The following is a 14,133-nucleotide window of genomic DNA, read 5'->3' on the forward strand; positions in this document are numbered from 1 at the left end:
AGTATGTAACAAAAAGGCAAAACATTGCATAACAATAATACCTAGGTATTAGCCACAATGTAACATTCACTTCAGCATGTTGCTAAACTGTGAAATGAAAGTAACATGTACCTACTAACTAGCCAGTGGCTACTCCTTGAAAGATCTTAAAACATATTTTTGGAACTTAAGTAGATGTGTCATCTCATCACATGGATTGTTAAGATTTTTTTTCGGGGTATTCCTATTTTAACCGGCTACTTGATACCCGCCGTCACACACAACACAAGTCTCATGAATATACTAAACCATAGGATCTTCTTTTTATTTATGAGCTAAATAAGATCAGCGTGCCTGTCTTTCGGTTTGTTACACGTAGAATTTAAGTAACGTTTGATGAGGAAAGCTGAAATTTGAAATAAGTAATACCAAAGAGGATCGAGTATTCGGAGTTATATATGTCTTTGGTAATATTAAACACTGTACCTCTATATATAAGCTTACCTAAAGATAAACCATGTTAATATAAATAAATATTTCCTCTTCATTTACCCTAATTGCGGTTACCACACTTTGTTAATTTACATGATGTCATAAATTTCAATTGCGTGCATATTTTATATTCTAAGTATGACTAGGTACCATATTATGTATGACCAACACTCAGTAGTTTAAAATACGTGTAGTACGGTGACGTGAAGCAGTTCCCGTAGCCTACAGGCGCCTGCAACTCCCGAAATGCTACGTATGTATTGGCGACCCTATACGCACCCCCATTGAGCCCTGGCAACCATACTTACTGGCTGGAGCCCAACACTACATAGGGTTTATAGCCTTATTTGGCTGGGATTTTCTGCAAGTCTACCTCATGTAGTTCTTAAGTTCAATAATACAATAACTTATTATTTAAACGAACATCGTTTCTCGCTATTACCTACGGAACTAGTACGTCAATGTTAAAACCACTTACAAACGAGATAAAGTGCTCCAGATCAAGTAGATTATGTGATGTTACGAGAGGCTTGAGTTATGACAGCCACTAGCCGTGAATAAAAGTGCGCCCATTACTCTCTCTTCTGGTTCACGACATGTGCTGCTATTGCTGCGCGGGCGCAAGGAACTGGTCTAGAGTATTTTTATAGTTTCCTTTTAATAGTTGTAAAATTGCTGCGCCCTTGCAGGGTCATATTACTCCCACATGTTATATGTTTGTATGTTTGTATGTTTGTTTGTTTGTATGTTTGTAATATGTTTGCAATAAATGCTTTGTTTGTTTGTTTGTTTAATCCTTCTTCATCTTAAACCTTGTCGGAATGCACAAAGGTTGATATTGGACTGTAGCCGCGTGCGTCATTAGACATCTTTGGCGGTCAAAGGCTTACAACTTTTTAGCTGTGATGTGAAGAGTGAAGAAGAATCGTAAATTTTAGGACACGGTTGTTATTTACGCCATTGTTTAACTGTCTAAAAGAGTCACTCGCAGTGCAATGCAAGCGTAAAGTAAAACAATACTCACCAAGTTTGTTAATAAAACACTTTAGGCAGCATTTTACTATAACAGACATATTTAACTTGAAAAATATGGCTCCGCGAGATATGGATGTGATGTGGTCGGCAAGCGTAGTGTAGGACGCCTCAGGCAAGGTGGAGCGACGATTTGCGCGGGATGGCTGGCAGCAGCTGGATGCGAGCAGCCGAAGATCGGAAACGGTGGCGTGAAATTGGGGAGGCCTATGTCCAGCAGTGGACTGCGATATGCTGATGATGATGAGATGTAGACTCATCCAAATCAGCCATTTACATACACCACATTCATACATATAATCACGCCCGCCATTTACATACACACATGTAATCACGCCCGTATTTCCATAAAGGGGTAGGCAGAGCACCTGAACTACTCAAGTTTCAGTGCCTATTAGCCATTTAGTGATCCAAATTATTAAAATATATGTATTGCGGTTTAGTAGGTATATGTTACTATCCTTGCCTGGGATGCTTTAGCACCCTAGTAGGTGCGTTACATCGATGTGTCCCTATCTGAATACTTAGTGTGAAAAAGACGGCCTAACGTGATAAATTTTATCACGCTAGTGTGCAAGGCCTGTTGGGGTAGGTACCTCAGCACCCCTGGTCACAATGCAATGGCAAATGTCGAAATTTCAAATTATATGACAATTCCTGAAGGCTTGTGACCTAAAAGATAAGATAAGATAACTATTTATTTGCTTCAATATTTAATTTTAGTTATAAAAGACTCTTTTTTACATTAAAGGGTGGGTCCAATTCATCCTCTCTCCATGTGACGCATTCATAGGTGGAATTGATTCGAAAAATTTCATCTGTGCTAGTCGGAGACAAATTGAAATACATAGATCATAGATGAGTGGATCTGTTGGGCCATCACCATCAGTCACCCGTGCTATGCAAGCTTAAGGAACCACGCGAGCGCATTAGATGGTCGGACACGGATATGTGTTTGATAAGTGTCGGTTTCGCGACGTATCGTTATATCGACGTTTGATCCTCTGCGTGTGGGGCCAGAAAGACAGCGGACTGTGCAGATTCTTCTACTTCAGTAGAGTCTCTTCGGAAAAATTATTTAAGACTCGTGGAATGTATTGGACCCCAAATCCCCATTCATTTCACAACTCTTGACTTTCAGAACAGACTCTACAGATCATTCTGGAGGCGAAGTTATAGGGCTAGTTGAAGATGAATATATTTGTTAAGGAGTGAGATAGGTATCTCACCTTCAAAATATTTTTGATGACTAGACAGAGATATTCGGAATTTGACTAGATTTTAGAAATTTCACAGTCTCGCTTATTGATAGACGCTGTATGAAAAAACTGTTTTAAATGAAACTAACCTGAATGTCAGTCAAGTGAAACATACTTGGAAGTCAGTCATTCACTGTGGAGGCAACCTAATGACAGCAGCAGTTTTGTGCGGGATGTTATCTTACTAAGTGCTATTTAGACCTTAATTAGATAGAACTAAATTCGCACTGAAATGTACTCGGCAAGTATTTAAGCAGTGAGCCTATCAAGGAGAATCCTTGTGGCTGAACTTTACCAAATTTGGTATGACTTGCAAAGGTTTTTTCGAAAAATAATTTAAACGAACTCAAGTTTCCACAGCCACATAACATTAACATACGTACATACATACAATCACGCCTGTATCCCATAAAGGGGTAGGCAGAGCACATGAAACTACTAAAGTCTCAGTGCCACTCTTGGCAATTAAGGGGTTAAAAGAAAACGAAAATTGTGACATTGCAGTGACAGGTTGCCAGCCTCTCGCCTACGCCACAATTTTAACCCAAATCCCACAGTCGACTTCTACGACACCCACGGGAAGACAGGGGGTGGTGAAATTCTTAACCCGTCACCACATAACATTAAACTTTACCAAAAACAACTCTAAACCAAAAATTAATCTCTCAATTGATACACACACTATTCAATCAATCATTTCTCCACAAAAGCCGTCACATAACAAAGCACATTCGGCTGACTATAGGCTGACTGATCAAATTTGACATTTGACCCTTCAACCCGCGCACGGTGTGGCCGCGCAGGAGTTGCGCAGCGGTGAAAGTGGCTGCGCGGGCGCAGCTATATCAGGCGCGCCGAGCCGCGCGCGCCGCACTCCTGCCAAGACGCAGGTGAGACCTTAGATCTTTTGGGACTGATTTTTGAAACTCGAACGCACGATTTCGCCATTCGGAAGTCTGTGGAAAACGATAAAAGCTAGTTTAAAAAAAACGACCACTAGGTATTTTGGAATCCAGTGGCAATTATACCTATAGAATCGAATTTCAAAAATCGCTGCCCCCAGTTCAATTATGTTTGTTAGTTATTGCTTGTGAATGTGAAGTGCTGTGTTATGTGTGTTGAGGAACATGATCATCACGTTTTTTTTATTGTTTCCTCTTGAGAAATGTTGAAGATGTTCACGGGTGTTTCGTAAGATAAATTAAGAGTTTGTGTAACTTCTTTAACGTGAAAAAGTTGGAAAATTATAGACAAAAGTTTTTTTAAAGTTCAATCAAGTCTTGTTGAAGAACGTGATTATTATGAGCTGTTTAAAACTTTGATAATTAATGACAACTTTGATTTCCACTATCAATCAGTGTTCGATTGTGAATGCTCAAGTTTCCACAGCAACATAACATTAAACTTTAGTTCTAATTTTATATTAAAGTTCTCGCACATTTATACCTACAAGTACAAATGAAATTCCTTGTCGGAACTTTTATGTATATGTAAAAATAAATAAAAGTTTCAAATTCAAAAAACACAAAATTGCTCTGAGACTTACGAGTACAACAGTAATTGAAGTAATACATTAATTAACCTCTAATGTTCATTCGCAAAACTTAAATGAAAGTGTAAAATGTTCTTGGATTTTTAACATTGCGCCAAGCGGGATGTTTTTACACAGCATTTTTAAATTTAATACGGTTTCGAGACGTATCTACCTAACGTATTCGAATGTACCTACACTAGACGCCCCGGATTGACCTATTATTATAAATTATAGACATAAGAAATCCAAATGACAAAGATAATCTTTCAAACCCACAGACGTACCGAATCCCCAAGAAACATGCAGTCCTTCGTAGTGTGCCTGCTGGTGTTTGTGGCGTGCGCCGCGGCCGCGCCCCAGCGAGAGGGCGCTGCTTTCTCCAAGGAGGCCATCAAGCAGGCACAAAACACCTTCCTCATCCCCAAGGATGCTGAGATCCAGAAGGTAACAGTTCCAACATACAGTCTTCTGTCTCTGGTGCGCGCTGCTTTCTCCAAGGAGGCCATCAAGCAGGCACAAAACACCTTCCTCATCCCCAAGGATGCTGAGATCCAGAAGGTAACAATTCCAACATACAGTCTTCTGTCTCTGGTGCTGGTGGCCTGAGCTCCAGAGGGCGCTGCCTTCTCCAAGGACGCCATCAAGCAGGCACAAAACACCTTCCTCATCCCCAAGGATGCTGAGATCCAGAAGGTAACAGTTCCAACATACAGTCTTCAGTCTCTGGTGCTGGTGGCCTGAGCTCCAGAGGGCGCTGCCTTCTCCAAGGACGCCATCAAGCAGGCACAAAACACGTCTTCCTCATCCCCAAGGATGCTGAGATCCAGAAGGTATCCAACATACAGTCTTCAGTCTCTGGTGCTAGGTCCTGCACCGTAGATGGAGGAGCCATTCTCCAACGAGGCCGTCAAACAGGCACAAAATACCTCATCCCCAATGTCGTCTTCAATATCTCCTGATGAGATCCAAAAGGTATAAATACCCTGCCAACACGGAGTCTGCAGTCAGCACAAACAATTATTCCAATGAAGCCTTCAACCAGGTACATTCTTCATTCTTGAGAATACTGATCTCATCAGAATCTGCATAATCTGCATAATTTGTGCTGTACCCTTTCTGTGCTGGTATCTAAAGAAAAGGCTATCTTCACGTAAATAAGCTATCCTGTTCGCGTAAAACGCAAGTTTATGCGTAAGTACTAGATAGCCCTAAGGATGCCTAATAAAGGTACAGAAGGTAACCGTACAATTTTTTCCTAATCTTAGAGTTTCATAATCAGATAGATACATTGACTTGAACTAATTCTAATGAACTACAAAATGTTGCCCACATAAATACACACACGATTCCTAACGCATGATGAATATTTCATAGCATCGAAAGGCCAGTTGATTGCGTCTATTAAAACCATTAAAAGGCCGCTGCAGATTGAGATTTGCGAAACGCTGACCCTGGGCCCTGCCATAAGCGAGCATCAGTTTGTTACCACACATTATTATCAATTTGATATCTCATCCTACTTAATAATTACTGAGATGTTTCGAAAGGCTGCTATAGCTCTCTATAGGTAACATTTAATAAGCAATGGCAAGCATGTTTATAGTTACTCGCCAGCGGTGAGCTATCAAAATCACCGTGTCTCTTTTATTTACACGGGAGTGCTTAATCTTTTGTTCATTTTTATAGCCGATAGTTCATACCTTACTAGCTCGCAGTGGAACATGTTTTAAGAAGATAAAAATATTCTTTACACTATAATTTTGAACCTTATCGCGTGCTACAAATAGCCAAGACTGCTAAACTTAAGTGGGTATATAAAATCAGTCATAAATATTAAAAGGTTGTCTATTTATAATCAATTCTTTCGTCTCCGCTATATCTTTTGCTGAAGTGAGCCAATAAAGAGTATTCTACTTGTAAGTATTTAGTCTAGAATTAAATGCCCGATATTGACTGCAACATCGCTAAAAAAAGTCATAACCCGACAAAAATATTCCAGCTTTACTAAACCACATTTCTTTCCCTCAGGTCCAAGAAGGCATCGAGCTAGCGGCGTACGAGTCGATCCCCGGCAACCAGAGGATCAACCTCTTCGAGATCCTCGGAGACCAGGTCCCCTCCGAGGTCATCAACAACCTCCAGGGCCAGATCGACCAGGTCGGCCGCAACTAAGGCACATCCACCACCAGTACGGCTAAGATGGTCGCCACTTGGCCATTCATCCTGGTCTTCTTCTAAATGGTCATCCCAAAATCAAGGTAATTAAGTATAGATTCTGAGAAAGTGCCAAAAATATGTATCCCCAACCTTAACGTAATAAAGTCGTGTATACATATATTTGTCACATTGTCCGCATCTATATTTAAAACCTGGACTATAGAAATTCAGCGAATATTCGTGATACCGTCTCTCTCGATACCCAAGGGAGATGAAAAGAAACGCCATTACGAATGTTAACCGAATGACCTATAGGTATGTGTGGATGCACCACAACAAAGCAATGTACAGACAGGCGGAAAAAACGCGACGAAAAATTAAAGAAGATACCGTGCTGGTTTCAACACGAAGACGTTATTTATTGGTGACGCTGACGCAAGTACAATACAGTGAATGTGATATTGTGCAACATCTTTTATACATTTGTACATAAATTATATTTAAATAAAGTGGTCGTGCGACGTCCAACACGCTCGTTTTGCTTACATAACCGCACATTCTCGATTGACCAGTATAAGTGTGTTCTCAGATTGTCGCCTATAAGAAAATGGCTTTTCTCAGTTTGGAGAGATAAGTGACAATTGTATTCCTTGCTAGGAGACACAAAAGAGACTATTTAAAATATTTTTGCTTACTTTTTTCGATTTTTTTCTTAGATGTAGTTTCGTCATAGGATAATAGATATGAAAAGCAGTAGATTTGACATGGTATCAAAATTATTTCCACCTTGAGTGTAAACACTTGAATCCCTCACTACGTTTAGAATATATTTATAGAATGCTTCGTTTTGTACAGAATGAATGTAGGTAGGCCCTATTCGTATAAATAATGTGCGCTCCGCCATATTATTTTGGTTCTGATCTCAGGATATATTGGTGTTACAAAGCCACATAATACGCACTCTGGTTTAAATCGAGTGGATATGAATAAGCAGTTTCATTACACCCTGTATTCAATAAGTTAAAAGACAACATACGTTTAATGCGGATCAGGTTTCCAAGTTTGGAGATTATTATCTCGTTTGTGATCCGACTTTAATTTATGGTAATAATGGTTTAAAAAACTGGATTTCCTTAGTTGAATTTTTTTATTGTTCAGTTATATTTTTGAGAACAATCTTACACAGAACTTGTACCTAAGATCTCCAAACCTAGCATAGCAAAGTTTAAACGCATAATAACGCATAATAACACCTTATTTAAACGCATAATAGTTATTTGTTATACAAGGGGGCAAAGTTGTATTTTAACGCCGAGTGTGGAATTGAAAAACGAGCAAGTGAAAGGATTCTATATTTGAACCACGAGCGAAGCGAGTGGTTCGAGAATAGAATCCTGAACTTGCGAGTTTTTTAACACACGAGAAGTAAAATACATTTGCACCCGAGTGTAACACAAAACTTTTCCCCTCACTGTAGCGTAGCTCAGTGAGGGCAACGCAAAAAATGCGTTTATCACTGCTTCCAGTAGTTCCACAGGTGGTAAATCATCTTTATTACTAGATTCACCTACTTTTATCAATTTTAAAGCAATTAATTTGACTTTGAATAAACTTGACTTTATTCAAGGTCAAATTACTTTACCCACTAGTGGATAAAATGCGTTTTTACCCGCTGGTATTAAAGGACAAAACACGTGTTTCTGAGCTAGTGAGGGGAAAATAAATTGGCATGCCTTCCCTGGGATTTGAAGACAAGCATCGCGTTTTGTAATCACCGTTATCGCCGACCACGTTAGTAAGTTAAAAAGACATTGGTGTTGTATAAGGTTCGTTGAGAACGATTGATAATTGAAGAGAAACTGCTATTGAAAACAGGAGATAAAGATACCTAAGTAAGTATTGCCTTCTTAAAGTCTGTTGAGCAAGTTTAATTTTCTAGCCACTTTTTGGCTTTAATGCACAAGGTAAGAGAAATTAAAGAAATTCTCATTTTATAATTCTATTTACGACGTTCTTTTTTTACTGATATAACAAAACAAAACATATTGCAGATTTAAACAAGAACTAACCAATTTTGATTCTCGGGAGCAGATTTAAACGAGAACTAACCAATTTTGATTCTCGGGAGCACTCATAGATCAAGATCTGCTCCTGCTTACAAGTAAGTAACTTTATTTCAATACCAGATGGTGATTATTTCTTGTCAGATCGAAACTTTAGAGGGCCATCTGTACTGAAAAACATCATGCAGGAAAGAGGAAATTCGAAATGAGGCGATAAATGAAAACACGACCAAATGGAGTTTTTTTAAATCGACACAAGTTACTGTATAAAGTCCATAATGTATCACAATAACATACTTTGAATAACATAATTTGAACTTTGAATTTAGGATGAATTTGGCGTAAATTATTAATTTTAAATAGATAATTTTATGAAATAAAACTATGGAAACAAATTATATCGCGTATAATGAATTTACAATTCATCCCGACGTTTCGAACACTTTACAGCGTTCGTGGTCACCCGTTGACTTTTGTGGTAACCGAAGACAATATTAGATAATTTTATTAAATGACTTAAGTCCTATGTAACAAAGTAGAACACATCACAAAGTGAATAGCATCACGAAGTGTTTTGATCGAACTATCGATGACATAACAGCCGTAACCCGCTCAATATGCATGCGCAAGAGTTCTCACTTTGCATGTTAAACATTTGGCAGCGCCTGGCGGATAAATAATTCTAAGACAGATGACAGAAACAGGTGCTGTAGCCGAATAGCCGCCTTTACACAGACGCTCTATCGCGCGTGATACAGCAATCGCGTGTGAAAGAATGCGCGTAAATCCGGCGGGATGCTAAGGTAAAGAACGCGCGATTGCGTGCGCTGGAGCGCACATACGCGGACATACGCTCGTGGACTTAGAATTAGTTGTTGAATTACTTGCTCTTTACAAATCGATACTAGGTACTTATTAATAAGAATAAACAATAATGACGCGGTCTATCGCGCACGATTAGCCTTTACAAGCATGCTCTTTCGTTCTCAAAAACTTCGACGCGCAATCACGCGCGATAGAACGTGAACCTGAACAAAATTAAAATTTTGAAAAAACCCCCGACCGCGACCTAGTGGACCGATTTTCATGAAACATGGCTAAGAACACTCCCGACTAACACAGCTTTCAAATAAAAAAAACTAAATCGAAATCGGTTCATCCGTTCGGGAGCTACGATGCCACAGACAGACACACAGACAGACAAACAGACAGACAGACAGACAGACAGACAGACAGACGGACAGACAGACACACAGACAGACAGACAGACACGTCAAACTTATAACACCCCGTCGTTTTTGCGTCGGGGGTTAAAAACTAACAACACGCAATTTCGCGCGGGAACACGCGATAGAGCGACTGTATAAAGGCGGCTAATGGCATTTCTGCGACGCGAAACGAAAACGAAACGCCGCGAAAGGTTGGCTCTGTCCGCACGAGCGATAATAGAGATACATATCTACGAGCGTTTCGTGAGCGTTTGTGCCATTCGGCTTCGTACCCAGAGCTGCTCGCCGTCTGTAAGATTTCGGCGATCTTCTTCTTGTTCAAACTGAAGAGATGTGCTGTTGTCGGTGGAGCAAGCTCCAACTCGTCCGATCCTCTACCAACTCCTTTATCTTCTGGTATAACATGAGTCATGACAACCTTTTAGGCCCGCTTATACCAACCACTTACCTCAGGGTTAGTGAACTGTAATCTGTCCAATTCCATATAAAATGGAGGGTTAACCCTCGGGTTAACCCTCCATTTTCGTTGGTGCAAGTGGCAATTATTTGTTTAAACTCTGAGCTGCGTTTCGATACTGTTCAAATGTAGCAGTATTTTATTTATTTTATTAACCGACTTCAAAAAAAGGAGGTGGTTCTCAATTCGACTGAATGATTTTTTTTTTGTTTTAAGTAAGTACTTACTTCTATTCAGTAGGTACATACTGTATATGAGTCATAGATGACGAACATTTTGCGAATATCATGTATTTTAATACATACATTACTTCATAAAGATTTCCTGTTATTTTTGAATGCAGATAACTCCTTGACTTAATTTGCTTTTATCTCTCTAGAAATTGTATAAAGTACCTCGTAATTTAATCGTAAGTTCGTAGACAGGTCCACGTACTTACCTACTATGAGGTAGTTAAAGTTGTTATTTGTTATGCCCTAGGTACATATCCACATTCACCCTTGAGACGATACGGTCAAACAACAAATTCACAAATTCACCCCGCGTAAAGTTAAGGCATACAAATATAATATAATAAAGTTTGTAACGTGCATAAGGGTAATTCCAAATGACAGAAATGCTCAGGTAATTCCGAAAGGGGAATCTTGATATGATGGAAATAATGGTGATTTTTATGCGACTTTCGTAATTAGACGACTTTTTGAATTACCCTAATGCACCTTACTTATATGTATAATATAAAGTTTACCCACTATACGAGGTGTGATAACATTTACAAAAAAAAACTACATATAGGTACCTACAAGCTACCCCGGTTTTAGTGAAATTATGTTTGAACCGGTAATAGAAAAAATAATAAAAAAAAACAACACATTTTAATAATATAATATTACATACACTGAGCAGTGATAATACTTGACAGTTTACAAATCAGTCCTTCGCAACACTCTGTCTTGGAAACATTACAGGCTTGTCCTACAGTCTTGCATCCGCGGACAGTCACCAGCATGACGGTCACCAGTAGACACCACATCAGGAACCGTGATGGGCTCATCATTCTTCTTTGTTTCTCGCACTCAGATTCTCTGGGACCTGTTTTTTTATAAAATACAGCGGTTTGAAAATTTTGCAAAGACATTACCTATTTTTATGAAATAGAAATACTGACTTTTTCCCGCGGCTTCGCCCGCGTACTAAAAGTAATCTTATTCAAACATTGAACTTTGGACCCCATTTCACCCCCTTAGGATGTGAATTTTGAAAAATCCTTTCTTAGTGCTCCTCTACACCGGAACTTACGTGCCAAATTTGGAATCTCTAGGACCAGCGGTTTCGTCTGTGCGTTGATATGTCAGTCAGTCGGTCAGTCAGTTTCTTCTTTTATATATTTAGATTATTTTCATCCGATCACTCACTCACTCTATCTAGCAACTCTTTAAGGGAATCACACTTTCCGTTGGCAACGTACTAAAGAAATAGTTATTTGTTATACAAAGGGGCAAAGTTGTATTTTAACGCCGAGTGTGGAATTGAAAAACGAGTAAGTGAAAGGATTCTATAGTTGAAGTTTGTTCGAGAATAGAATCCTGAACTTGCGAGTTTTTTAACACACAAGAAGTAAAATACATTTGCACCCGAGTGTAACACAAAACTTTTCCCCTCACTACAGCGAGGAAACTACAATGCAAAAAATGCGTTTATCACTGCTTCCAGTAGTTTCACAGGTGGTAAATCATCTTTATTACTAGATTTACCTACTTTTATCAATTTTAAAGCGGTTAATTTGACTTTATTCAAGGTCAAATTACTTTACCCACTAGTGGATAAAATGCGTTTTTACCTGCTGGTATTAAAGGACAAAACACGTGTTTCCGAGCTAGTGAGGGGGAAAATATTATACCTACTCGTAAATCAAAAATCTATTAGATTTACTTAAGCACTCAACTACAATGAAACACAATGTATGTGATACAGAATTTAAAATGACTAACTTGTAGCTGATGATGGTATTTATAGCGGGAACGACATATAGGTACCTATTTACTTAATCGGTGCCGGTGCTAGACATAACAAAAATATCGACTTGTAGGTTACGTACCTACAGTCGAATTCGTATTCTAATAAATAGTAACTAATAATGAAGGCAGGTTAAGAATCAGGTCAAATCCAATCCATATATAATATACTAGCTTTTGTCCGCGGCTTCGCTCGCGTTAATTTCGAAAGTTGCGAAATGCTCCATACAAATTTCCACCCCCATTTTAGGGCAGTGGGGGGTTAGAAAGAGAGAAAATGTTGCCTATGTTGCCCATCCCTTCTACTATCTCCACTTCACAATTCACGTCAATTCGTCACTCCGTTTTGCCGTGAAAGACAGACAAACAGACACACACACTTTCCCATTTATAATATTAGTATGGATAATGGTGTTCTTATTTATAATGTAATTTAAAGTCAGTTCAACCTTACTTGTTGTTGTTGAAGTTCAGGTGAGTGAGGTTAGCAGGAAAATGTTCGCTGCGGCCGCATCTCTCCGTAGGCTTCGTAATCTCTTGCCTTACGCAACTAGTATTGCGCTTGCTGAATCTCTCTTATTGCCCATATTAGATTATGCCGACATTTGCTATATAGACCTTACGGAGGATCAACTCAATAAACTTGAGCGTCTGCAGAATCTTTGTATAAGATTTATTTTCGGCTTGCGCAAATATGACCACGTGTCTCACTTCCGTTCTCGCCGCCGGGACTCTCATATTCTCGCCCTTCTTTTTGGCATTCTCTTTAACCCTTCTACTCCGCCTTATCTCAAAGAGCGTTTCAAGTTTCTCTCTTCTATCAGATGTTCTCAAACTCATATTCTTGCTCCTCCACCATCTAATACTTCTAAATTCTATAGCAACTCTTTTACCTTCCGGGCTGTACGGTTGTGGAATTCCTTACCAGTAGAATTAAGACTAGCAAAATCTCTTCCAATTTTCAAAAATCAGCTTAAATTATACTATCTATCTCTATGTTAAGTTGCCATTTTTATTTATTGTATTTATGTATGTATGTATGTATGTATTTTGTATATATGTATGTGTGTTTGTGTTGGTTTTCTCTATATTTTTTATTGTTCTTGCACTGCCTGTTAACTTTTGTTTCTGTTCCGTTTTTCCAGCTACCCTAAGGTTGTCTGGAAGAGATCGCTTGTTAGCGATAAGACCGCCTGTTGTTACCTAGTTATACTCTCACTCAACATTCTGTATATTTATAACATGTAAAATGGTGCAATAAAGAATATTTACTTACTTATCTTACTTGTCCAATATAGTAAATATGGATAGTAAACAAACAAAACGTCAAATATGACCAAAGACAAATTACTAGTGATTGGAAGTGTCGATAAAATGAGGTAAGTATTAACGATAATTTTGCTGCTGACGTCATCAGAGGATTTTCATTTTTACGTGACACAATATCTATGTCAAAACCAAAATTTAATTCTTTTTCGTCACATTTGCAATAATCCTATAAAAAAAGCTTGTCTCACTTTCGCTTTCTTGAGAAACATGATTAAAATCGGATCACGGGTCTCGGAGTCATCGGTGAATATTACTTAAAACATAAACACGAAACTGAATACAGAACCTCCTCCTTCTACGTAAAGAAGTCAGTTAAAAAATCTGATAAATTATTGTAGTTAATATCAACGCATTTTTTCTAAGCTATACAAACTCAAACGTTAATATCGATCGTTCATAACCATAAGTTGTCATCCCAACATTACGACTCATAGACAATCTAGACTTCGTAATGTCAGGAGTTTTTTATGTCATCCTTTCGTAATTACAATTATTGATGAAAATCGTTTTATAAATGATATTATTCAGTGGTTTTTTGATTGATTTCAATACTTTGTGAGTTTATTTAAGTGTATAATAACATTTTA

The 14,133-nt window shown here is 38.5% G+C and overlaps 1 protein-coding gene and 1 long non-coding RNA gene across 3 annotated transcripts; one reads left to right on the forward strand and one right to left on the reverse strand.

Moving 5' to 3' along the window:
* The first annotated feature begins 4,546 nt into the window (after positions 1 to 4,546).
* Positions 4,547 to 6,981, forward strand: LOC125228393. 2 transcript variants are annotated; one of them, XM_048132945.1, is made up of 3 exons: positions 4,547 to 4,683; positions 4,798 to 4,854; positions 6,325 to 6,981. In XM_048132945.1, the coding sequence occupies exons 1-3, from the start codon at positions 4,597 to 4,599 to the stop codon at positions 6,466 to 6,468; spliced, it is 288 nt and encodes a 95-aa protein (XP_047988902.1). In that variant the 5' UTR covers positions 4,547 to 4,596; the 3' UTR covers positions 6,469 to 6,981. The 2 variants fall into 2 exon arrangements, with proteins under 2 accessions (XP_047988902.1, XP_047988901.1); XM_048132944.1 differs by lacking the exon at positions 4,798 to 4,854 and having other exon boundaries at positions 4,547 to 4,740.
* A 4,090-nt stretch (positions 6,982 to 11,071) lies between these two features.
* On the reverse strand, positions 11,072 to 12,932 carry LOC125228276. Its single transcript, XR_007177273.1, has 2 exons — positions 12,043 to 12,932; positions 11,072 to 11,294 (listed from the first exon to the last, which is right to left on the reverse strand). It is a non-coding gene; the product is annotated as an uncharacterized LOC125228276 (long non-coding RNA).
* Between the last annotated feature and the right edge of the window lie 1,201 nt (positions 12,933 to 14,133).

Source organism: Leguminivora glycinivorella, chromosome 7 (assembly GCF_023078275.1).
Source record: "Leguminivora glycinivorella isolate SPB_JAAS2020 chromosome 7, LegGlyc_1.1, whole genome shotgun sequence".
Taxonomy (NCBI): domain Eukaryota; kingdom Metazoa; phylum Arthropoda; class Insecta; order Lepidoptera; family Tortricidae; genus Leguminivora; species Leguminivora glycinivorella.